The 26,697-nt window shown below is 43.1% G+C and overlaps 1 protein-coding gene across 2 annotated transcripts; it reads left to right on the top strand.

Annotated features, from left to right (window-relative positions):
• The first annotated feature begins 541 nt into the window (after positions 1-541).
• Positions 542-7,932, top strand: TNIP2 (TNFAIP3 interacting protein 2). Of its 2 annotated transcripts, XM_079305887.1 has the most exons (7): positions 542-1,036; positions 3,037-3,342; positions 5,041-5,124; positions 5,668-5,949; positions 6,324-6,443; positions 6,927-7,226; positions 7,612-7,932. In XM_079305887.1, the coding sequence occupies exons 1-6, from the start codon at positions 614-616 to the stop codon at positions 7,206-7,208; spliced, it is 1,497 nt and encodes a 498-aa protein (XP_079162013.1). In that variant the 5' UTR covers positions 542-613; the 3' UTR covers positions 7,209-7,226; positions 7,612-7,932. The 2 variants fall into 2 exon arrangements, with proteins under 2 accessions (XP_079162013.1, XP_079162012.1); XM_079305886.1 differs by having other exon boundaries at positions 6,927-7,929.
• Positions 7,933-26,697: the final 18,765 nt, after the last annotated feature.

Below are 26,697 nucleotides of genomic sequence, written 5' to 3'. Positions count from 1 at the left end.
TTTCGGTCTCTTGGAGGTCTTTGCTAAGTTAAGTTCCTCTCTACACTCGCCCAGGGTCCGGAGCCATCCCCGGCGGCCGATGCGGACACAGACCGGCAGAGGATTCCCGGGCGGATCCTCTCCCCGGGCCGCGCGGGGGTCGCCGCCAGCGGGGAAAGTCCCGCCGCGAGCCGGGAATTCCCGCAGCGGCGCCGGGAGGACGCGGCGCTCCGGGGCTTTCGCAACGCGGGGCCGGCGCCGCCCGCCGACCCCCGAGCGACCCCGGCTCGGCCGGGACCCCTCCTCTCCCTGCGCCCCGCATTCCACGTGCTCAGCCGGGACTTGCCCCGTGCCCCCGAGCCTCCCGCTCGCCCCCGGGTTTCTGCCCCCGCCCCCGGTGCCGGTTCTCCGCTCGCCCGGCCGGGGTTCCCCGGGCAGCGCTGCCCCCGGGCCGCATCCCGCGCTGCCCGCGGGGGAAAGCGCTCTCGGCGCGGCCGGGGCTCTCCCGAGGGCGGAGCCGGCCCCGCAAACCAGGCGGGTCCTGCGAGCCCTTAAAGAGAGCGGCGCCTCCTCCCCGCCAGGGAAGGCGGAAGAGCGAAGCCGCCGCTTCGGTTCTGCTCCGCTCCGGGATTTTATGCACCTGTCCGGGCTCCTGCTCGCCCTGGAGAAAGAAGAGAAGGGAGCTGCCTCGGCCATGTGCTCGGTAAGCGAGGCCGGCAGCACCGACCCCTTGGTGACCCGCTTCAGGCAGGTGGAGGAGACGCTGGAGAAGCTGCACCGGGAAAACAGGAGCTTGAAGAATAAAGTGCCTCGGTACAACGCGCTCTGCACCTTGTACCACGAGTCCGCGCAGCAGCTGAAGCACCTGCAGCTGCAGCTGGCGGCCAAGGAGGCGACGATCCGGGAGCTGCGGGGCAGCCTGGCGCGGCAGCGGGGCGGGGATGCGGCGGCGGGCGCGGAGCCGGCCCGCTCGCTGGTGGAGAGCCTGCTGGAGCAGCTGGGCCAGGCCCGCGACAGCGAGCGCCTCTCGGCGCGGAGAGTGGAGGCGCTGAGCCAGGTAACGCCGCAGCAGCATCCCCGCTTTCCCCCGGAGCTCTGCCCCGCAGCGCTGACAGCCCGGCTTCGGCCCGAGCTCCTTCGGGCGCTGCCCGCTCCATCCCCGGCTGCCCAAAGCAGCTCCCCCGCTTGTGCCCAGAGGCAGCGCCGCCCCTTGCGTTCAGCTCGAAAAGGAGAACCGTAAAAGCCTAAATCAAAAACTTAGCGTGCCACTAGAGATCTTCATGCAGCTATTTTCATAAGGAGAAAGAAAAACAGTAAAAAAACTCCTTATCAGATGCTACAATTTTGATCTCAAAGATAATCAGCTGATGCCACGAATTTTTCTATTAAAGTGTTTTGTTTAAAGTGCTCTTTAAAATGGATTTTTGTATTGATAAGGAGGTAGCACATTGATATTTGAAGAAGTAACTGACAAGTCTGGATTGTGTGGCAATAGACTAGGAAAATCAGTATTTTTCTTGAGAGAAAAAAACCTGAAAACTGCATCCCTCTCCATCCAGCACAAGTGCTGTTTTGGTTACTGTCATAAAGACTTTCTCAGGTTCAGCCTGAAATTCTCAAAGATTTTTAAAGCATTTATTTCTAGATGAAGCTGCACGAAGTAATTTCCAAAGTGAGCAGCAGTACTTAAAACTGAAACAAGTATTTTTGTCATAAGTAATGTGTTGACCTAATGCTGATACAAAACATTTTCCATATATGACACTCACCTAAAATACATTTTCAAGAGTTCATGTGTGGAAATTTGTTACAAGGGATGATCTTACTGACACTTTGCAGACAGATGACAAACTTATGGTATCTGAACATACTTGAAAGGCTGATGCTGAGTATCTTGAAAGAGGAAGTTTAGCATTCAGCATGACGTGAAAGAATTTAAATGTCAGTAATAAGAACAAGTGCTGTTTATCAGTGTCAGATGCTAATATTTATTTATTGAAAGAGTAAAATGCTATGCCCAATCAGAATGCTGAAATAATTGGCACTAAATAATAATCAAATAAAAAAGACATTTTTGTGAAGTTAGAGGCCAGCATGCTGGCAAAGAGTGATCCCAGTGATTTACAGCTGTTAGCACTACTGAGGACTGGAATGACAGAGCTGGGATTGGAGCTGTCTCATGGTCTGCACTGGCATCCAGAGATCCTCAATTCTAGAGGAACATTGCTGCAGAGGTTTCTGGTACCAGCATCTGCTACTTCTTGAGGGTGTGAAAAAGCAGCTTGTTTGTGTACAAAGTCAGGACAAGTGCCTTTCAGGTGCGTGGAACTAGAGGTGGTTGCACCAGTCACCAAGCAAACCTCTTCCTTCTCAACACATCTGCAGAGATGTTGATGCAGTGTGGATGATCCCACAGAGCTTCCAACAGGACAAGGAGATGCAGAAACAAAGTGCAATTGTTTCCTAGGGATGTGTCAGACCCCCTCATGTACCTGTGGCCACTGCTGCTACAGGGATTGTATTTTGTGGTGTTTGTCCTTACCTTACCATTCCCATCCTTTCCTAGTTGGGAAAGTTCTGTGTGCTATCTCTGCTTTGTCCTTGTGACAGTGCCAGACAGTGAATGCACTTCACTGGATTTGATGACTCTACAGTTCCTTTTTTTCTTTTGAGGAAAATCTCTATTATCTGGTAGTTTAATGTGCAGGACCTGTAAACATTTTTCAGTCTCCACAGTTATTAATCTTAAATTACTTTGTTTCTTATTTTTGTTGCTGCTGTATAGACATAAAATCTTCCTGAATTTTGCTGCTTGTTCCTCCATTCTACTGATTAGAAAGTGCTTGCATGGCTGCCTGAGCAGTTCTTGATTGATTAATCCAACAGTTCCGAGATCTTGTGATCACACAGAAATGAAATTGATTTAATCTACTTTTTAAGTACTTTGCAATGAGTACAGGAGCAATAAGGAATTACTGCAATATTGAAGTCTTAGATGCATTTTAGCTTTTGGGTGTATTTTGCTTTTAAATAACTTCCCCTTGCCCCTCTGTTTAGGAAGTGCAGAAGCTGAATCAGCAACTAGAGGAGAAAAATGGAGAGATACAGCAGATGATAAATCAGCCTCCATATGAAAAGGAGAGAGAAATCTTACGACTGCAGAAGACTTTGGCAGAGAGGGAGAAGGCTCAGGCCACCAGTGATGTTTTGTGCCGTTCACTCACTGATGAAACTCACCAACTTCAGCGCAAATTGGCATCCACAGCAGAAATGTGTCAACATCTGGCAAAATGTCTAGAAGAGAAGCAAAGAAAAGAGAAGGGGAATTCAGATGACCAGATACCTACAGAAAGATCTAATCAGGTATTCTTACAGCTACTGTGTGTGTCTTTAAAGTCTTATTAGCTTTTGAGATGTTAATTACAATATGATAGCTGTAATTGGGGAATGGTGAGAAACAGCCCTTTAAATAATTTCATGTAGGGTGTTAAGAGTGCCATGGCAATGGTAAATCATTCTGCATATCTGAAATTTAGGATGGAAGCAGTTGTCTACAACTTCAGTTTTGGCCATCTCATCATCAGAGGCTTTTTTTGGAGAGAAGATCTCTTGAGAGATTTCTCCTCTCAAGAAACCTCTTAAGAGGTTTAGTCCAAGCTCAGCAATTCCATGATTACAGTTCTTCCCTCAATACCCAGGAGTCAGAACCTATCTTATACCACCCCTGCTTCTATGCAGCACTAGATGGTGCTGTGATTTTGAAACTGATCTCTCCTAATTACTTAAGTATCAAAATCACAAAACAAGGTAGAGATATTTCCAAGTAGTATTTATATTAAGAACTCTGTAACATGTGGTCGTCTCTGCTCAGGATTTGACTTTGCACATGTAGTGCAGACCTACAGAAAGTTGGCTGGGGAATATGACTCAAGGTGTCATACCTTTTTTTTTTTTTTGCTCTGGGATTCCCCCTGGCATCTGAGTGCAGGGCAGTGCTTCTCTTCAGGAGGGACGTTAAAAAAAAAAAAAATCATAATAGGACAGTGTCAGAAATGCTACTGCAGGGCACAATGAAACACCTGGATCTTGGTGTACTTTGCCAGTGGCTGTTGAGGCTTCAGTTAAAGTTCTCATCATGGGGCAAAGGTAGATCATTGTTCTATTGTTCCAGAAGTCCTGATGGCTGAGAGTCATTAGGTAATTCATTAAAACACCATAAGGACTGCCTCTAGTAAGAGGTCAGAGCATTGAGCAGGGTGCTACAGACAGTTCTCATGAAAAAGAGTAATTCTGACTTTTGCTCTTACTGCTACACCGTGGTAATGCTGCTTTTCACATGACCACTCATCTGTGCTGTTGTGATGAACTGTATACATACTCATGTCTGCTTTGTCAAACATCCCAGAAGTGTTTCCAAAGAAAACTTATATTAAAGTTACTTGTAAGAAATAGGAGTTGAGTAGATAGAAGAAAAAAGGACTTTTTAAGCATTTGGCATTACCATATTTAACGTAAAATTGATAGACAGGAAACTTGATTGACTTTGATATATGCAATAAGAAGCTAACCTTATACAGTGGGGACTTCCCTGTTGAAGAGGAGAAATTTCAGATGCCAGTACTAGCTGATTCTAGGGAATTTTGCACAAAAGTGTTCTATATTACTCATGTACACGGGGGTTTTTTTAAGCAGATGTCACAACTATAAAAAAGAGGTATCATTTTAGTCAATTATTTAGCAAGCAGGGTTTTTTCCCCTCCGTAATTTCTTCCTAGTACTGGCCAAAATTGACAGTAATAACAAAGCAAGATGAAGGCATATCTGTGCCCTTGTCATGCATTCTCCCACTCCAGAAAAGCAGTTTTGCAAGGAGTTTGTGTAAACTCTTAAATTCTGTTGTCATGAGGTCCATTTAATAGCAGTACCAAGGCCATAAAAACCTAGATGTATGTCATTACACATCACTTGAAAAAAAGAGATTACTTCCAGTTAACAGCACAGCCAGACAGAATCTGAGATTTTTATGTTAAAGTAACACCTGTCTTTATCTGAAAATTGCAGCTTTTAGACAATGAAACTTCACTTCAAACTCTTATTTGCAACCTACAAGAGGAAAACAGGATGTTAAAACAAAAAGTAGCTCACGTGAGTACTTTCATTTTGTTACAGTAGATTAGCATTTTTGAGTATTTTGTATTAGAGTAAATTTGGAATAGATAAGGTCTGGTTAATCTAATTATGGCAGTCTAAAGCAGGACAGTTTTTTTAAGTCCTTTCAACATGGCACATAGTTTTTGTTCCCTTAGCTAAGAAAAACTTACTACATATTTTTTAACATAACTGGATTTTTGTTGTGAAAAAGACAGTGCAGAAGAAAATTTTCTTATTCCTTCAATGGATCAGTATTCCACCCTAGAAGAGCAGCAGCAGGCCTAGGATGAGCACCAAGCCCTCCCTTCCCACGTTATTTAATACTGTCCCTTTGGACTGGGAGATGGGAAGGCTGCCCATGAAGAGGCTGCACCATCATCTCCTGCTCTCCTGGACAGTGACTTGCCACCTGCAGGGCTCAGTCAGCATGTTACACTATCCCCTAGAGAATTTTGGTCCTGCACATGTAGACACCCTATAAAAGCCTGGAAGTTTGTGTGTTCCTGTTCTTCATGCCTCTCCTGGATGACCTTTCAGGTGGAAGATCTAAATGCCAAGTGGCAGAAGTACGATGCCAGTAGGGACGAGTACGTGAAGCGGCTCCACTTGCAGCTGAAGGAGATGAAGTCACAGCTGGAGCAGCACCACAGCACAACTCCAGCACAGAGGAATTCTGACCTGATGCACAAGGAGATATTCCGGCTAAACAAACTGCTGGAAGAAAAAATGAATGAGTGTGTGAAAACCAAGAGAGAGCTGGAAGACATGAAGAAGGCTAGTGAAGGGGATAATGAGCGCATACAAATGCTGGAGCAACAGGTCATTAAGCTTCTTTTTCCTAGAAATGTGAATTCTTTGTCTCTTCCCAGATCACTGAAGTCCAAGGGGAAAAGGGAAAAGGGATTTATTTTTGGGACATTTGCCTGCCGATGCCCATTTGCTATATAGATACTTAAAAACACAGATTTAAAGGAAACTCACTACTTCAAGAACTCCATGCAGTTCTGCTAGCCTTAATACAGAATATGAAAGATCTGCAAAAGAAACACAAACACCTTTGAAATACAGATATGATAGAGAAGATAATACTGAGACTCTGGAAATAAATAACAAAGGAATCATAGTCTCAGCTTTTCAACCTAACCTGCCAATGTTCTAATTTATAAAATATTGACATAATAATTCTATTTCAGGTCCTGGTTTATAAAGATGACTTCACGTCTGAGAGATCAGACAGAGAACGAGCACAGAGTAAAATACAAGAACTTCAGGCAGAAATTGCATGTCTGCAACACCAGCTAGCAAGAAGACAGGTAAGAAAGCAGCATGCTTCTTTTTTAATTTAAACCTGTCAACAGAATTTGGGACTAAATTATACTTTCAAATATATTTTAAGCTACCTTATTATGTTTAGAACAGTTCCAGCTCAGTAAAGCTATCAAAAACTTAGATTGTTTCATAGTCAGTTCTGGTGGAGATGCTTCCCAGTTCAGATGTAATACCCCTTTCCAGTCCCTTTTTCTTCTACTTTTGGATCAACATAGGAAGGGTCAATTATTTGAAGGCAGAATCAGCCATGGCTCTTGGCATCTTAAAGTAGCACACTGGCTGTGTTCTGTGTTTTCTACAAACCTTCTTTATAACATTAATAACACTGCACTAACTGATTAATAATTAATTTACAAATCCTCAGATAAATATTTGAGTAGTGTTTCAGACTGAGTTGATAAAATATCACCCATCAAAGAATATATTTTTATTGCATCTTTTTCAAGAGCTCTTCTTTCTCTTTCTAGGACTCAAGAGACACAAGCAGTCATTTCAGAGTTCATGCTGGTAACCAAAATCATTTGTACGTTCAGACCAATGTTGAACACCTGCGAGGCAACAGCCCAGGCCAGACAGGCACCAGAAGAACAAACTCACAGTCTGAACAAGCTTCTCCTCCTGGGGACAATGGAAACTTGGGACCTGAAGGCAGGGCACAGGGTGAACTCAGATGCCCTCATTGCATGAGGTTTTTCAGTGATGAACTCAGTGATGAATTCCTCAAGCATGTTGCTGAATGTTGTCAGTGACCACAGGCGGTGAGGGGTGTAAGTCAACCACTACTTCTGTAACATAAAACTTGCTCTTTACATATCTCCTACAGTCCTAAAACAGAGTAATTCAAATGGAGAGCTCTGGGGAATTAGGAGGATGAACAATATCTACCTCTTGCTTGGTTTTGCCTTCTCTTGGACTGTGTGAAAGGCTTCAAGAGAAAGCAAAGTGTTTTTCCGAAGAATTATTTTTGACAGACTCAAGGAAGGCAAGTGTAATGGAGACTCTACTACAAACTAAACTGAAACTTATGGTGGTAGTTTAGCTTCAGAGTGCAGTTTGACTTTATTTGGGTCTAATTCTTTACCACAGTCTGATGGCTTGTGAAAAAAAAAATTACTGAAATTGAAATTTTCCTCCTCTTCCAAAAAAATTTAGGCTGAAGAACAGGAAGGAATATTTTGGCAGAAGATAGGAAAAATCTTACTGTGCTTTATGTGGATTAAAAGCGAAAGTATTTTCTTGACTCTTGAGGCTGAACTGTCAGACATCTCATCAGAAAATCCTTCTGTTTAACAGAAATCAGAAGTGAAGAAAACATAAAAGGGCTGGTTATTGACTAAAACTAGCCTGCCTTTTTTGCACAGAAACAAGGTACAGGGATATTTATATTTTCTGTGCCGTAAGTATCTATCTTACAGATTTGTAAATGTATGTTTGTGTAATTATTGATTGTATTCCTATTTGACCTAAGAATTATTTTTATAATAAAAGTGATTGTGCATTTGCTTTACTACATTAGTAAAGGGTTTGAAAAATCTCTTTTGGTGTAAGTATTTAAATGGAAATAGTAACTATACTAAGGATTAATTAAATGTCATGGTTTCAGATATGAGTTATTTCATTACTTTAGTTTTAACCAGCTGCTCAGACAATTTTCAAATATGTTCAAAAGAAAATCATCTCTGAGCAGAAGAATGACATTTCAGAGGCACAGGAGCACATTTAACCCCTCACCCTGCCACAGACATGTGACTGTCAATGCTAACTTAAACTTCTTATCCTGTCTGCACTGGAGAGAGCTTCAACAAACAGCAGGGGACTGTTTTGAGGAGTATCTGCAATTAAAGTGTACAAATATAAGAGTGACACAGGTTTTTGCAGCCTTAGCTCCAGGTGAAGCTGAAGTTGTTTTCTCACTGTGTCAGAGCAAGAGTTAAGGATGAGATAGAAAGTAAAGGTCTAATGCAACCATGACACTTCATAATTAAAGAAAACTTACTTTGTGTAACAACACTCCTGTCTTCTGCTTTGCTTCATTCCCTGTTCCACACTTCAAGAGGAATGTGGATATGTTTTGGATATTTCCTTTTTGGGATCCTGTTGTAGCCCCAAAAGAAGATGATGGTTTATGTCACTGTTGTCTTAGGTGGGATATTACCAAAGGCAATGCCTGGGCCATTGCATGCAGCAATGGTTACTGTTAATCTAATGTACAATAATTGCAATCCTGTGATTCACTACTAGCTTGTTCTTCCCACCACAACATGCACCAACATACAGAAAGTTTTATTTTTTCTTGTTTTTTTGTTTTGTAGTGACCATTTTTACATTGCCTTTTAAGGTCTCATAGATCAGATTCAGCCCAGAGAATATAAACTGAGAGACATGATTAAACTTCCTGTGGCATAAACTAATCTTACTTTTTTTGAGTGTTCTCATTAGTCAAGCTTGGTTACAGCTTCAGTGTGCATCAATATGATAATGCCAGTGATTGACACAGCAAAGCAGGGACTTGATTTTTGTACTGATTTACACTAGAAGACACTTAAGAAAACAAACATAGCAGTAAAGTAAGTTAGGTCTGGGCAGTACCTTTTTTAAATTGCATTGAGATGATTACTGCTTTAATATATATCAGAAGCTGAAGTCTGCTATAAGTTTCCATTTTTGTTAATTCCTGTGGGTATAGTTGGATAGACTGACCAACAATAAGAAATAATAATTTCTAATAAGAAATAGATGCAGGAGTTAGGAGAATATGCAGTACACAGAAATTAATAGTGCCTGTTCTTATGGATTTAAATTCTGTGAATTAGTCCTTAGTCAAAGCAGAGGTTAGTTTCACACTAATCCTGGGAAAGGAGAGCACTTCAGTGCTGTGAAACTGGATATGCCTCCAGCACTGGACCAACAAACAAAAACAAGTGAAGTTACAGATCAAGAACAGATTACAGCTACCACATATAGCAAGAAGTGCAATAAATGATAACTGGCATTTGACTACCTGTGGCAGAAATCTAGGACAAATCTGCTGGGTTTTTTTTGCAAAAATGCCTCTCTTCAGAGCTGTTTGACTTCACCTCACTGAGGCTTTTGGGTTTTTTTCCCCAGCTGATAAAAAACATGACTGTTTCTTGCTCTGCCTTAACCAAGAAATGTTATGCTATGCAGAACTACCACTGTCTTATATGCAAATGTTTGTTTCAGATGATGGGCCACAAACTATTACTGAGAAAAGTTGTCTGTTATGCAGTGCTTTGACTTTTATACCAAAGTCACTGGTAGATCTCTTGATAAAAAACTACAAAATCTTTACCTACCCTCCTCACCAGGCAAAGCACACACACCAAGGCATCCCCAGCAACTGCCAACACCCCCCACCTTCACAAGTCACACCTCTAACTTGTGGACCAGAATGCATAAAACCTGTCAGCTCCACTATCCCAACACTGAAGTGAAAGTGGCTGTGAGTTTCCAGCTTTTTTGAACCCTTTAAATTAAGAAAAGCTCCTTCTGGCCTCACACTGGTGCTCTCTTCTTGGTTGATGGTTGTCCAAACAGAGTGTCTTGCCTGGTTGAATGAGCAACCCAGCTCCTTTCCTAAAAGAAAGCAATAAAGGCAGAGTGAGTAAGAAAGTAACTGCCTGCAGTGAAAGGAACTTCAGTAGCACAAACTTTGTGAACTTTCGTTATCCATTTGTACTACACTCATTCACTGAAACACATATCATCTGTAAAACTGCAGAAAGACATCCTCACACAAGAGACTCTTGAAATCATACAGAAAAACTCTCTGACTGTATGGATGGGGCTCATTTCCTTTTTTGCTGTCTTGGTAACAAAAGGTATCCAAGAGAAATGAACCCTGTTTTCAGGCAAAGTTAATTCCTGTTTAGGCTCCTGTAGATCCCTCATCCAGCACTGCCTGTTCTGCAGTGAGATGCCAATACCAGACAGAAGGCAGACAGACACTGCAGCTCCACAGAGGCTGAGAGCAGCCAGGACAACTGCCTCTTCTTGTAGGAATGTGTCTTAACATATTAAAAGCTGCCAAGATGGATTTGTCCATTTACCTTCATGATTGGTCCCTTCTTCTAAAATTTCTCCTTCACCAAATGACTGTTCCTCAGTTTTGCTCTCCAAAACAACCTGAGTCCAGATCTAGGGCAGCTCAGCTCCTGAGGATCTGTCTCACCTCACCAGCAATGAGATTCTCAGACTGTACAATCTCCAGCTGCTGGCAAGCTTGTTCTCATTTCTCCTGGACATAATTACAACACACTTTGCAAGGGATTTTAAAGCAAAGGCTGTTTACTAATAACCATGCTGGTTGCCATGCAGAAGTGGGCCCTTAGCACACAATCACAGCAGCAGCTGTAGGCAACACTGACTCACTGCATCTTAGAAAATATAATTGCAACAAGCCTCAGAAGTTGGTCCCTACCCCAAAAGCCCCAAGGGAGAAAAAGGCTCCTTTTAAAAAAGGCTCTTTCCTGTAGCATGGGCAGTACAGACCCTAAAAGGTTTCTCAAATAATGTGCAACACCAATGTCTGCTTCAGGCTTCAATGATTTAGGATGTCACATATTTTAAAATAAATCTTAAATGATGCCTTAAGATAAGGTGCTCACTAATAATAAAACCAGCTACAAGAATAAAAATTGTTAGAGGCAGATACCTATGCTTTTTGCTTTTTTTTTTTAAAACTTCCATTTCCTGTGGCTTTGCTGCATGTGTATATATAGAAAGCAAGGGAAATTCCAAACAAGATGCCACACCATTATACTCAGAACAGCAGTGCTTCTCATTCTAAAAAAGGGAAGTCTCAAATGCTTTTTCTACAAAATCTATGTGAATTCAAAGTATGTTGTAGTAATATTTCAAAGTACCGTGCTCCAGCAGCAATCAGCTGGGACACAGAGGGTGTTTCAGCTGAAATCCTAAAGTGTAAGAAATGTTTTGAAGCACTAGGTCAGCCCAGCAGGACCTCAGCAGAGCAATGGGATTTAATGCTAAGCACTCCTGCCTTCTTACCTGATGCCTCAAATTCTCCTCTGAGGGCAGAGCACAGCCCAGCATCCTCACTGAAGCATTCCCTGAAGCAGCCAGCCCTGGGAGTCAGGGCTCCAGCAAGGTCAGTGGGGATTTACAGGAGCTCCTGGAAGCACCAGCCATCCCAAGTGGCACAGCACTTATGTCTCCACTCCTACTGCTGCTCAGTGCATTACTCCCCTTTCCTAGTAGTCCACTTTTTACCCCTCCTTTTACACTTATTAGTGAGAAGCTGCTGGTGCAGGAACACTCCACAGAATGTGAAGGGTGTATAGTGTCAGCAGAGGCCAACTGCCTCCCTTAGGAGCTTGAGACATCATTGCACAAGAGGCTCTGGTATGGAGAACACTGAATCAGATGGGGAGCTAAGAGACAGCTGATTTCTAATGGGTGTTTTTGGTGCCTTCTAGAAGTGTGTACTTAACCACACTCATTGCCTCACCACCCTTCTCCAGACCAACCCTCCAGCACATCATCTGGAGAGCTGGTGATGGCTGGGCCAAGCAGGGCAGCTGGCTGCTCATGCTGATCTTCACCTCCTCAGGGAAACAGGAACTCACCTTGTCTGAGGCTTTCAGCCTCTCATTTCTGAAGGAGTGGGAGGGAGCAAAGAGCAGTGGGACCCTCCTCTCCCATCCTGCACTCATCAAATCTTTGTCAAATCTGTCTTCATATAAAAATATTTTCTTTTTTTTTTTTTTTTCTTTTTTTGTTTACTCATAGGCAGATACTGTGGTTACACACAAATATCACAGACCATTTATACAGGAGGGGCACCAGCCTGGACTGTGCCCAGCAGCTCTTTGGCCAGCACTGGAACACCCCATACCTTGCTTAGCTTCTTGGTTGCTGCTGCAGCTAGGCTTCCTTCAGCCACATCCCAAAACTCCCCTGCACAGCCCAAAATGACACATCTGGACAGAACAGAGTTTCTCAGCTCCACAGCTGTCTGTGATACCCCGTTACTGGGTGATAGGCAGTTACCTTCTCTGCTGAGATAAGATCCCACACTATGGGAACAGTGCCTTGCTGGCACCAAGGCAGGGTGATGAGCTGTCATCTCCCTCCAGCTGTGCCCCCACAGCCCTCCCTGGGCTGTACCAGCTGCAATTTCAACCAGCCAGCCACCTGCACCTACCACCTGGGCCTCAGGCACAGACCAGCTCTGGGAGCAGCCCCACTGTGGCTGGTCCTGCTCACAAAACCCTGCTTCTTTCCTGCCCAGTGCAAAGCAGGAAGGTCTCAGACCATGCTGCAACAGGGCATGGACTCTCTCTCCATCTCTTTTGGGACTCACAGGTGGGGAAGCAAGAGATGCTCAGATCTTGGACTAATTGAGCCCAGCTGATACAACAGGGAAAATGAGCAAAGGAAGGAACTCAGACACCCACAGAAGAACCAGCCCTCATTCTATCACTACCAAATCTCAAGGAAATCCAGACCTCCAGAGAGGCATGCAAAGGTCCACAGATACTCAAGGAAAAACATCACCTACCAAGAGAAAGTGGGACCTGGAGGAATATAAAGAGACTCAGGCACACACAGCTGAGCACAGTCTAATAGAGCATCCTACTCCTCTTTCCCACCAGCTGAGCTTGTTCTCAGTGATGGAGATCTAATTTAGTGATTCTTAGCTCCTCTTCTGACCTCAGCACTGAGCACCTGCTCCACCTTCTGCAAAGCCTGTTCTTACCTCCCCAGGTGGAAGGACAGAGCCTGTGTCACTGCCAATGACAGCAGGCAGATGGGAAGCAGACATCTCTGGAGCAAAAAGCATCTTCCTTTAATCCTGGCTGCTGTCATAAGGGGTGTCTCTATCCTCCAGTCTCTCTCTCCTGAGCAGTCCACTTACTGATTACCAGAGCTCACTTTTGCCCTATTCCAATCCCAGCCAAACACAAAAATGATTCTTGGGGTATCAGTTCAATGTCACCCAGAGCCTGTGACACTGACCAGCCCAGTTGAGCGCCTCTAATCACCAAGCTTGGCCCCAAAAGCACCAATGCAATTGCCCTTCTTGCTACTTCAAGTGCCTCTTCTATTAAAGCAATGAGTGGTTATTGAAAAGCGTTTCAGCTCCAGCAGTAACATCATCACTTTCCCCTGTGGCACTTTTTCAGGGCCAGTCTTCCTGCAAGAGAGACACTCCAAAATAAACAGGGCACAGGTGCTTAGCCCAGGGGAGAGAGGACTCTGACAGCCCAGGAGGTTTCTGCCAAGTGCAAGCCAGGAATGGAGAGGATGGTTCTGGAGCAGTCACTGGAGCACTGAGCAGAGAGGGTCTGGAAAGGGGAATAAGACACAATTTGTTTTAAAGAAACACCAAGGCAAAGATACGGACTAGACCAGGGTGTTTTACAGAATAAAGTCTGTGGCTGAGACCAAGAACCAATGTGGGGTGCAGGGAGGCTTTCCCCTCCCACACAAGACCCATCCTTTGATAACCAGGTACGGAATCCCCTAAACTCTCAGCATGGTGACAGCTCCTGGGGACAGTGGAAAAAATTGATGAGCACAACTACGTCGTCACCCCAAGAATGAGCGACAGCTTGTTTGGTGAAGTGTTTTTAGGCTTTGTTTTGTTGCACCTACACACACCAGTTGCAAGGCATCACACCTCCTCCTTCAAAATGTCAGTCTTCAACTCCTAACAATAACCACTGCAGGGGAAAATAGTGTGTGCTGGCCAGGGTAACTCCTGTACAGTGGGGACTGCACTGCTCTGGCCTTTCTCCTCAACTCAGGTTGCCCCCACCTTGTCCTAAGTTTTCTCCTGGTGGCAGCTCTTTTGATAGGCAGGGGGCAAATATTAATTTTTGCTTCTGTGGTTTCCAGGTGACTCTCTCAGGGAAAGTTTACTGGAGCTTTAATCTTCCTGAAATGGCAGCAAGACTGAATAACCACTTCCTCTTAGCACAGCTGAGGAACTTGAAACGTGCAGTTGTTGCAAAACTGTATGAGGACACTCTCCCTCCTGCATGCACCAGTGCCACTTGTTACACACACTGGGCAGTAACAAGGTTGGGAAACACTTGGGCAGTAAAAGCCACTCTGACAGCCTGGAAAGGCAGGCAAGTGCTACCTTTTACTCTTCCCTGCAGTCAGCTTGTGCCTCTGCACTCCCAGCAAACAACCTTGACCAGGCAGTCACCAGACCTTTTTCACAGTCTGGGCAGCTGAATAATTTTGAGCCAAGCCCCAAAAGGATGTCTGCACTATAGGTACTTGCAAACACTTCTGTTTTGCTGCAACAATGCAAAAACAAGGAGCAAGAACAGACAATAACTTGCAACATGTGTTCACAAAACTGATCTCTTAGGTTGCTTCTATAACCAGAGGGGCACATAATGTGCCCAGCACCCACAGAAAAGGACCCCAATAGGGTCCTATAAAAGGAGCTAGACTTGTGTAACTCTTCAGCAGTTCTTCTGAATTTTTGAGTAATCTTCTACAAGCTGAGGTTCATGTTCTTGAAAGAGTTAATATTAAAATGGCTCATGTTTGACTGACTTGCAAAGTTCCAGCCTCCTCTATGCAACTTTCCACTTAAGGAAGGCAGAGGGCTGTGACTTGTTTAAGTTCTCCTTGTCACTTGTTAAGTGACAACACAGGGCAACCCTGAAGTGTTTCTAGAGATGGTGCTAGCACAAACCAGAACAAGCTTTGTGCAAACAGTGCAACTGTTTTGACATCATTCCAGTGAGACAGCCCTGTAATTTAATGGAAAAAGCCCTGAGACTGATACACTTGAAATCTCAGCCTCAGGTCACCTGTACAAATACCTTGTATTGTCACAGGATACAGACTCCATTGAGGCTCTTCTTTCCACATTATTGAACTGTTCCCTCCACTTGCATTTTTTGGCAGCCAGATTTGAAATGCCCAGGCTGAAGAGGCTACTCTGAGGCTTGATGCACAGTTGCAGTTTAAGGCTGTACCCACATTCAGAGATAGCACACTTAAACAATTACAGTGATCATGCAAGTTTTTAAGTGCACTATATAAATAACAAAACACAACCCCCCACCACCTTTGAAAGCTATAGTGACTAAAAATCCCAGCTACAGAACACAGAGCAAGTCTCCACTACACCCAGCCCCATCCTATCACTTGCTGTCCACTAACAGGATGTGGTTCAAGACATGCCTTAATATATATCAACACTTCATTAGCACCTGTTCCCAAGCAGGCATGGTTTGAATAGTGAAAGTTCAGCTACAAACGAGTTTAGGGAGCACCTGCAGTGGCAACACAGCCTGCAAGTCACCAACAAGCTGCTGAAAGCTTCAATGCACCAAACCAGTACAACCTGTAGCTACAGTTGTTTATCCTGGTGCAATTACTGCAATTCCTGATGCAATGGCTTATGAGTCAAGATGAGGCTGATCTACACAAGAGCCTGACAGACAAAGTAACAAATTCAGACTCCAGAGTAAGCAAATCCTTCCCATTTAAAAGCCAGAATCTCTTCCAAGTAATATCTGTGGACTACAGATTTGGAAAACACCTCTTTGTGTGTCCTGGAGTTTGGGATTTCCACTCCAGCTCTGCAAGTGAGAGGTCAAAGAGGGAAAAGAAGAATATAAACACAACAAAAGGCTATAAAAGCTTATGGATTTGGAAGCCAAGACTGGCCATAAAGGAAGGGACTTATAAACAGCAGAATATCTTTTAGGCATCCTTTAAATCAATAATGGAAAATTCTGTATGCATGCAAGAGTACTTCAGAGAAAAGGACAAGGGCATGGAGCCAGTACCCAAAGGAAACACAGAAAGAAACTTACTGGAACTTCTGAACAAAGACAACAGGTCTAGGCAAGAATTATTTGCCTAAGCCAAATTTATGACTGTCACACTCAATGGAAACTTCTCAAAATCCACAGAATAGCTGAGCTTGGGAAGAGGAAGGTTTGAAGATCATGCAGTACTGCATCCCCTACTCAAAGCAGGGTCAGCTAGAGCATGTTGCCTGGGGCTGTGGCCAGTTAAGGTTTTGACCACCTCAAGGATGAAGAGTCTACAGTGTCTCTACTCAACCTACTCCTGGTTCAATCACCCTCACAGTAGAAAAGGTTTTCGTTTTGTTTAAATGGAATTATATATTTCAACTTGTATCCCCTTGCTCTCTTGCTTTGCCATTGGATACCACTGAGAAAATTCTGGATCCATCTTCCATACTGCCCCCACATCAGGTATTTACACACATTTGGAAGATCCCTCTGAGTCTTCTCTTCTACAGGTTGGGCAGTCCCAGCTCTCACTTCTTGTTTGATGGATGCTCCAAGGCCAGAATTATCCTGGTGGTTCTTTGCTGGACTCTATCCATGTCTATCTCATGCTGGGGAGTCCAGAACCAGGCTGCTCCAGATGTGTCTCACTGGGGCTGACCAGAGGGGAAGGATCATCTTCCCATGGTGGCAATGCTCTGCCCAACAGCTGCCACCTTTAGTACAAGGGACACAACACTGGCTCATGTTCAGCTTCCCTTCCAAGACTCCTGGGTTAACTTGAGCTTGAGCTATTTGGCACTAGTCAAGAAAGGCAGAAATTAATCTGCTTTTTATCTTGCCTCTCCTCTCTGACCCAAATCCTGAGACAGATTTGATGTATTTATTTATTAACTATCACATTCACAGTATTCAAGATGTATATGTAAATTAAAAATGGAGATACAGAGGAGACACTAAAACCTCAGAAAAAACACTAGACAAAGACCATTTTCTCAGGAATCGGTGCTGAATAATCAGAAAAACATCACACTCAGCATGGCTTTTGAAACAAGCACTTCTGGAAGTATTAAATTCTTTCTTAGAAAACAGAGTCCATTGTTGGCAGGGATGGATGGTGAAGAGGAAGGAAAGTAATCTTCCACTTAATTTTGGCAGACTACAGAAATTCCTCAATTCAAATGAACAGGCTTAGTTTGAAAACTCAGCCAGAAGACTGATAGAAAATGAGAGAGCCTTGAAAACCTGGGAGGTCTAATGCAGGATCCCATTTTATAGCCAAGGTCCCCTAAAGCACAGCAAGTTAAAATCCTGACAGAAGGATTCACTACACATACATTAGAACATGTCCTTCTGAAACTCACATGTGTCCACATCACATTTAGGACCCTGGTATTAAACTGAGAGATGAAAACAAAAGGAAGGACTCTAAAGGACTGAAACCTGATAGAAGTGCAGAGTTCCTGCTGTTGTTACCAAAGTTAGCTGCAACAGAGCAGAAAACACAATAAGCACAAGTGATAACAAGGAACTATAAATTTAAACTAGGGATTCATTGGAAATATGAGGCTTTTCAAAGTAATTAGGCTGCTGCTAATCATCAGTAAATTTATAATAAAAAAAAAAAACTACATAAATTTTTTAAATTCCCAAAGAGACTCAGTCTTGTTTGGGAAGTAATGGATGAAATTCCACAAGCCCAGAAAGTACAAACACCTTAAAAATGACAACAAAATAACTTCAATCTCCTCTCAAAAGAACAAGCAGATGATTTTTAGTTGCCTACCTGACAATAAGGAGGTGATTTATTCTTGACAAATTCATGTTGGCTGCTATTCATGGTTGAACTGCTGACTGTTTGTTTCCTCCTTTTGCAGTATAACAACAGCCCTGGTGAGCAGAAGAAAAATAGTAGATACCATAAAATATAATGAGAGTTTCAATGCCTTTTTCACATGACATTTCAGTAAGTAAACTCTAAAAAAAAATCATCTTCAGGGATGCAAAAACTGATGTGGGAGAATATACCAGCAAGGCTCCTTAAACATTGGTCCTGAACATAACAATGAGATACTTTCATTACTGTTTGGGGATGGGACAGACATGTATTAAATGCACATGCAGACCCCAAATGCAAATGATGTGCCAGTGCACAGGTGAAAGGAATCAGAATGGCTTAGGCTAACAGATGGTTTGGAAAAAGCTGGCAATTCAGCAGGTACAGACACAAGTTTATACTGTTTGAGGATAGTAAACTGCCAATTATGTGACAAGGAATCATTAATGGGCTAATTCCTCAAAGAGGATCAGAGGCTGGATTGAGCCACAAGCTGCTGTGAATAAGCCAGACATGAAAGAGAATAAGGAGAAGAGCTGTCAGCTGAATGTGAAGAAATCCCTCTGCTCTGCTTGGGGTTAACAAAGCACAGCTGAAGTACCACACTGTGCTTTGAAAATTGTACATAAAAAAATTCTGGGGAAATTAATAATAATAATAATAATAATAATAATAATAATAATAATAATAATAATAATAATAATAATAAGTCACAGAACTTCAACAAAATAGTATAAAATATGACAACAGAGCAGAAGACTGAGGGAAGTCTGGCTACATCATTGTAGGAGGCAAGGAAATCATGCAATCCACCTCTTGTTTTTTTAGTACAACAAATGTAATTTGTTTCCCTGACTACCCTGAACAGAAAACTCCATGCAGTGTCCAGTTGGTCCCTAAAAAATACTCCATTTTCCTGCTCCTGTGCAGGGTACTTCCCTCCTCCAAGGAGCCTTTGCAGCCTGTGGAGCCTGCAGCTCTCTGCCAGCCCTGCCCTGCTCTGGGGGAGCATCTCCAGGCCAAGCACAGGCATTCCAGGGATGGAGCAATCCCTCCCTCCATTGGGAGGACCAAGGAGGAACTGAGGAAAATGTACATGAGCAGCTGCCTCCTGCCATCCTGCCCTCCTCAGACACAACTTTTGGTGTGCATCACAACCTTTGCAACAAATCAAAGAGAAGCTGTGCCATGCACTCCCTGCCACAGCTGCCTGCAAAGAATCTCCAAAACCCATGTGTATATACGTAGCAGGAGAGTGTATATGGGATTAAATCATGAGCATCTCGTGGTAGGAACCCTTCCTGCTGCAGGGCTGTTCAGGGATGCCTCCTCCATTCTGTCTTGATCAAGATTTTCCACTACATTCAGAAATCCTGACAGGGGCTCAGAGTACCTAGAAGGAGACCTGAAACTCACCTGACCTGCAGATGGGCCCACTCTTTACTGGTTCATACAGCCTCTTTCCTCTCTCTCTTATCTCCCCTGGTAGAATCAACAGTTCAACTGAGGTTGAGTTTCAAAAAAAGTTTTTTGGTTCTGCTAAGTTAGCTTGCTCCAAAACCACCAGATTTTCAAAACTCCCAGCTATCTCCAGACCATGTACTTTCACTTCTTTCAAAAATCTCATCCTGATTTCATGGATTCCTCAAATATTTTTATTTGCAAATCACTTGGTTCCATGTTTTGTGAAGTACATGTCTGGGAGCTGCATATATCCTCTAATCCAAAGACACAAAAGACAGACAAAAAGTTTAGCATCCTCATTACAATAGTCAGGACCAGAGCAATTAGAAAAGCCATGATTCTTCCAGCTTCCTAAATCCTACAGCTATACACATCCATATTGTGCTGCCAGCTCCTCAGTTCCTCTTTTTGCCCACCTCCTCCCTTCTCCACCCTTCCAGGGTTAACCTTTTGTTCTTTGTTTCCTTGGTTCCTGCACAAGCCTTTCCACAAAGCACCACCACCTTAGGGATGACTGAAATATGGGCTCCCATTTTTGGGCTCATAATTGTGTCATTTGATCAGTTTATATCTTCCTGCTCCTTGACACAGTGGTAATGAAGTCACCTCAATATTTAATCTGGGCTGGGCTTTAATCAGCACCAGTGACTAATGTAAAACAATTGGAAACTAGAAAGAGAAAAGAAAAAAAAAAGTACACTCCCTGTGCTACCCCTGGTATCTGGAACAAAAAAATTCCTGATCCCAGTGAGCAAAGTTCCTGGATTTTTAATTCTCAGGCTCCACTTTCTAGATATAAGCCTCACAGCAGCAGGCTTTAATAGGAGTCTCATAGTGCTTAAAGCTCCTAGTGCTGCCTTAAACACAGCTGAGACTGGAGTAACAACATCCAAGAAGCTTCCACTGCCAGGAGCTGCTGAGCAGCTCCAGCAGAGCAGCAGTGGGGCTCCACCACCCACAGTGTGGGGAAATGGGTCAGCATGCAGCAGCACACAGGCAGGTCTGCAACAGCAGAATATGGGCCAGTTTAGAGCTCCCAGTAACCCCAGCCTGCCCAGTTTGGTAAGGCTAAATACCAGCACGTATCATTGACCTTTAAAGTTTCTTTTTGTTTCTACATTCCCCCAAACCCACAAGTAGTTCAAACTAGTAAAGTCAAAGATTAAACTCCTCAGTTGCTGCAAAAATCACAGCATTTTCTACTCCTTAAGTGTAATTTAGGGAAGTATTTTGAAATCAAATTCCATGCATGCAAAACAGATTGGACTGTCAGGATCAATTTCCTGCTTTTTTTCAGCTCCTCTTACAATCAGAAGAAGAAAGTGATTTGCTTTTGCAATACTGGGAATTATTGATATTCTGAAGCAGAGCTTGGGTGTTTTCCTTTGGAATCAGAAAAGAAACAAAAACAACTTTAGTGAAGATTTTCCTTTCCATTTCTTAAGAGTTTGGAAGGGGAGAAAGGGAAGGAAGAAAAACAGGCATGGAGAGGACCAGTATAATAACAACAACAATATAAACCCATCCTCTCCCTCTCTGAAAAGTCAGCTTCTGTAAAAATCACAGGTCCTTGTCTTAACTGATATGGATTGGCACGCCACAACAAACAGAGCCTGAGCTGGTGCTTATAGGCAGAGTATCTCTTGTGAGTCATTCAGCAAACATCAAGTCTTTGGCTGTATCCAGGTTAGTTTTAAGCTCCCTGGAAAACCAGGGCAGGGATCAAGTGCCATGAAAAAGACAAAAAGCAGCTGGGAATAGGAGAGAGAAAGCAAAGACATTGTACTAACTTATAAATCCACATCTCATCAGCACCGTACAGCTGGGGTTGCCTTCTAATAAATTACATAAAGACAACATGCATCAGAAGGGGACCAAATAGATGCAGAAAGACTTTAACATAAGGAAAGATTAAATAAGCTCAAACTTCTTAAGTAGGAATTAAAATGACTGATGAGTGAAGTTTACCAAATCAGGACTGAGCAATGTGGTGAATGGAAGATTAGTACATGCTGCTTTTCATAATGCAGGGATTCAGTATCAAGTGAAAAGAAATTCCCAAACAAACCCAACCCAAAAGTTCATTTCATAGAAAAAGGTATAATCAGACTTGGGAACTCTCTGCCATGGGATGTTTTGGATGGCAAAAGGGTAAATGGATTAAAAAATGACCAGATGAATTGAAGGAAGAAAGGTCTATTTGCTTTTAGCACAAGTGTGGATGACAGGATCTGGCTCAGGAAGTCCTTAAATCACTAACTGACGAAAGCCAACAGGGAATCTTTAGGGAAATAAAATTAGAAAAAGAACAAATACACACTCATCAGTATATTACTCATTTTTGTTTTGCCCTCTGTCAGAGGCTGCTCCTAGATCCTTTATCAGTTTTTATATTCTGGCATACACAAAAAGGGAACAAAGCTCTGTACCTCTTCTTGTTCTGGGAGATTCCTACAGAAATTCCATCCTGGCCTGGGGTTTGTATAATTGATTTTAGTCCTGTTCATTCTAGCTGTATCTGGGGAACTGACATGAGAGATAGGAAACCAGATTCATAGATAATACAATTCCCTTTGATGACTGTAAATCACCTGCTGGTACTCATGTAACACCACTACAGCCCAACTACCTGAAGGACACTGTGAAATTACAAAGTGTCCAACAATGTGTAATGCTCTTCTGGATCCAGAGGCTCCTTTACCCAACTTATTTCTGTGAAACATACCAAAAGGTCTAATCCAATGGAAAGGATAGACATACCTATGGTACAAAACAAGCAGAAATAGCTGGTTTCAGGCCATTCATCTACCTTTCCTCCTTCCTTTAAAATCCCTTAAAGAATTCTAATATTTATTATAAAAAAACAAACATCTGAAAAATTACCAGTTATATTTTCCTTATTGCAAGCAACTTTCAGATAGTTTGTCCAGCAGAAGAAACATTTTGGTTAATGTTTCAGCATAGTGGTTCCTGGCACTATCAGCACAAAGCAAGGAGTCCAAAACCCTCCAGTTTTGTACCACTGCTTTTAAAATGGACTTTTTTGAGGAATTAATTGTAATAGCTTTGCTATAAATATATCCTTTGGTGAAGGTGCTTGGAAGTAGTGTCCTTTACAACAAGTATGCTTTGACTACAGCCTAACTATCATGGAGTGGTTTGGGTTGCAAGAGATCTTAAAGCCCATACAGTTCCAATGCCCTGCCACAGGGATCACCACCACAAGACCAGGTTGGTCAAAGCCCCATCCAGCCTTGAAGACTCTCAGGGAGGGGACACTCCTCTGGCCAATTATCTATCTTGATATCTCTAAAAAAAAAACCAAACAAAAAACCAAAACAGGAGAGTTCAAAGATACCTGTGGCACAACACCATATAACAGAGCTGTGCAGAATCTCTGATGGAATAGGGGAACCTAAACCTGAAATTTTTAGTATGTTCCTCACATCCTACTCCCCCCAGGATTTTTTCTGTGAATGCCCACTGAACAACCTGGAGGAAGACACACGTATTGTGGTTTCCCATCTCTGCAGCAAAGTGAAATTCCCTTTGGTTAACCAGCTGTGTAACGCGACGTTTGCTTCACAGTGAGCCGTAACCAACAGGCACACAGACACCACAGCTGTGCTGGGCTCACAAAACTCAGCCACTGGAGATTCTTGATGATGGAAATGCAGGGATTTGCTTGAGAACAGGAGCTGTTTCCTGCAGCTCTCTAAAGCTGCCCTCACTTCACCCCAGCTGTTTTACCCGGGTGTTTTTGGCCATGGCACACACAGAACCTTCACTTCCTTCTCGGGCCGGCTGAAATTCCCTGATTTCACCAGCGCTGCTCTCTGTGGCAGCCAGGACAGAGCGCAGGAAGCTGAGAAGCTCCCTTGCTAACGACAGCCCCAGCACAGCCAGCTGCCTGGGAAAGCACAACCAGCACTTGAATTTATTCAAACAGGATTTGCAAACAGCCGTGCACGTGCGTCTGCATAGAACACACGTATTTATCATGAAACCTGAGGGGACTGATAGAAGTGTTTACTGCCACAGCTACAAGCTTTTCCTAGAACATTGTGTTCTCAAACTTCCCACGTCACAAAAACTCGCTGGAATGGGGAGCTCTCACCCCATCCAGCTTCATTTTTATTTGACCATGGGTTTTCAAACAATCCCAGGAATGAAACTGCAGCACTAGAATCCCATTAGTGACTTCAAAACTATAATGCCTCCATTTTACTTAAATTGACATATATTGTATCTGTAATAAATAGGTTAAAAAAATTCCTTCTAGAGATTAGAATAATCACCTCAAGTGATGCATTTCACCAATAACATTAGGAACTGAAATACTGAACTGGGGCTGAGGAAACCTAAGAGTTGGGGTGGGTTTTTTTTGTAATTTTATTGTTGTTGGGGGTGGGGGGGGATGTCAGTCCCATTTAAACACATCTGCACAGTGAGTCAGAAGAGCAGGAGGCAGTCCTGAGGTGTTCACCTTTAAAAAGCAAACTACCAGCCACAGGAACCTCGTGCAGAAACACCATCTGATTGTGATATTACCCTGCTATCTACTGCTGAGCAGCTCTGCTCATGTCTGCTTAGAGAAACCAGGAACCAAATCTCAGCTGCTTGACTGGGAACACAGAAGCCATACACAGCTGTTCATTCCTGGAAGATAAAGTGCACCTCTGGAAGTGTTCCAATGAGCATCTCTAAACACACCAAGAAAATATAACATTGCAGGGGCATTTTCATTCACCCAGAGAGCTAACCAAGGCTCCTCCTCTCACCAACCCCCTCTGATTATACAGGAACAGGAGAGGATCTCCCACATTTCCTGCCAAGGAATGTGGAACATCACTCAAATCTGCTGCCAAGGTGTTCAAAATAAAATCCCTGTATGTTAAAGGCTGTTACAAAACCATCAACATTCATGTAACCCCAAAGGGCTGGCGTCACTCTGTATAAGCAAGGGGACTCACAAGCAATGTGGAAATTCCATCCTTAAGTCACTGACTGCGACATCCTCTGGCAGTTTTCATCACTGGTACCTCACTCATCTCACAGTGGCCTCTTTTATGGCTTGTTACTTGAACTCTTACATGTACAGGTTTTTTTCAGGTTCAGTGTGCAAACAGAGGGTCAAGAGGTTTCTTTTTTTTTCCGTTTAAGCAGATTTTAAAATTCTTCTGGGTTTTTCCCCCAGTGTCCCCATCCAGAAACTGAATTATGTACCTGCAGTCAGAGCTGCCTTGTGCCAGACATTGTCTTGCAGTCACATGGCTGTGTGGTTATGTCACCTCTCCTGAACAGATTTCTGGTGCTGCCTCTCCACTCTCTGTGACCAGGGAATGCTTGTTGAAAAATGCAGGACCACATATAGCAGAAGTACAAACCATGAATGGGCTTCAGATTATCTGAGATCATATTCAGACCATCTTTCTGAGCCCCAGACAGAGGTGTGAAGGCTGTAGAGATGTAGGGCAGTGAAAAAATTACAGACCATGGCTGCTACATTCACTACATCAAATCACACTTCTCCCACACAAATCTCTTCCTTCTGCTGCCTTGGGATTCTCATACGGTTTCCTTTATCACTATGGTATGAACTACTAGTCCAAGACAGAAATGCACCTTTAACTCTGCAGAAAGTCAAGGGGAAGGATTAGGGAGAAAAAAAAAAAAAGGAAACTTTGTGTTTTCTCTTCATACATGCACCACACATGTTAAGCTTCTTTGCTCCATGAGTGTTAAATCCAATTGTTTCGGTCATTTTCCTTACCAGCACAAGAGAAAATGAGACTTTGGAGCCTGTGGAACACACTCATGTTTCCACCAGAGCAAACATGACACAGAGGTGAGCTCCCACCTGCTGCCACAGTGACACAGGAGAGAGGAGAGGTTGCAGCCACTGTGTGTGGAGAACACTGATCTCCAAAGGTGCTGCAGCCCTGAGACAGTGAGGGTTGAAAGGTGTGCTCCAGCTCAGCAAGGTTTGGCCATGGGCTCACAGCTCATCACTGCTCATTCCTGCCCTGGGAGGCAAACCAAACCACCACCCCACCTCAGATTCTGCCTGTGACAAGCACCAGCAGGAAAGGCAGCCCTGCAACACCCACACAGCTGCTTTCCATCTCCTGGAGTGAAAGGAGAAAAGTTATGGTTCCAAGAAGGTACAGAGAAACAATAGAATAGACTGAGGAGAGGAAATAAACCCCTTCATGGAAATGGAAATTATTCAGCACACCAGAAAAAAATGCAGCATCATAGTGATCAGGCCTTAAGAGATTACAGAAAAGATATTAGTTATTATTGGAAATAAATACTAATTAAAAAAGGGTAGGAAAAGTGATTTGTTATGTGGTCAAGAAAAGAAGCAGAATTTGGCCTTCCATTAACTCTCTACAGATCTTGAGAACAGAGGGTGTCACCAGCTCAGAAAATGAGCTGTGAGTATTGGATAAATCAGAGGAAAGTTGGAAAATTCAGATAAAGTTGAAAAGTCAAAGAAAACCAAATTGATTAACGTGACAGCACAGGAAAAGAGACTTTCAATGGATAAGCTGGAGTGTCATGCAAAGCCAGCTTCTTAAAACCTCACTGTATTATCAGAAAAAAAGTTGTCTTACTGTTCCATGAGGATGTTGTAATTTCTGTAAAAATATTCCTGAATGCAAGAGAGAGGGGGAAAAAAAAGAAGGTGCTTGTTAACTTCTGGATAAGTCAGGATAGACATGTTTTATGTAACTCTTAGTTCCAGTTCTGACTTGGTGCTAACTTACTATGGTACCTCTTTTGGGTTTTGTTCAAATGGTTCCTTATATAATGAAAGGGTTCTTTAAGTGAAAAGGGATCTAATAAGTGGTTATAATCCTTTAGTAACCTAAAGAGTGAATACAACACAACTTTCTATGGGACAGGGAAAAGAGAAACTTTTGTTACTCCTGGTCCCATGGAGATTATCACTAACATCAGTGATGAATGTCTTTTTGTTAAAAAATATTATTTAAAATGAAATTATTTAATCAAATACGAAACTCACCATTAATGAAAAAGATATTTTCAGTGATCTTTTATTTGTGCTCAGTACATTACTAGCCAATAGAGCAGCATTATCTAAAATCAGAAGCAGCATGTTAAAAGGTAGCATTACCTTTCAGCAGAAAAAAC

The sequence above is a fragment of the Erithacus rubecula genome (genome assembly GCF_903797595.1).
Source record: "Erithacus rubecula genome assembly, chromosome: 5".
Lineage (NCBI taxonomy): Eukaryota > Metazoa > Chordata > Aves > Passeriformes > Muscicapidae > Erithacus > Erithacus rubecula.
Note: the sequence above shows the minus strand (reverse complement) of the source record. Positions and strands in the feature narration are given on the sequence as shown.

Bases quoted from the DNA above. Each gene is read 5' to 3' on its own strand.
- TNIP2 (XM_079305887.1), top strand. From the start codon at position 614: ATGCACCTGTCCGGGCTCCTGCTCGCCCTGGAGAAAGAAGAGAAGGGA. The intron at 1,037-3,036 runs GTAACGCCGCAG...CCCTCTGTTTAG, and splicing joins GAGTGGAGGCGCTGAGCCAG to GAAGTGCAGAAGCTGAATCA. The intron at 3,343-5,040 runs GTATTCTTACAG...TGAAAATTGCAG, and splicing joins CTACAGAAAGATCTAATCAG to CTTTTAGACAATGAAACTTC.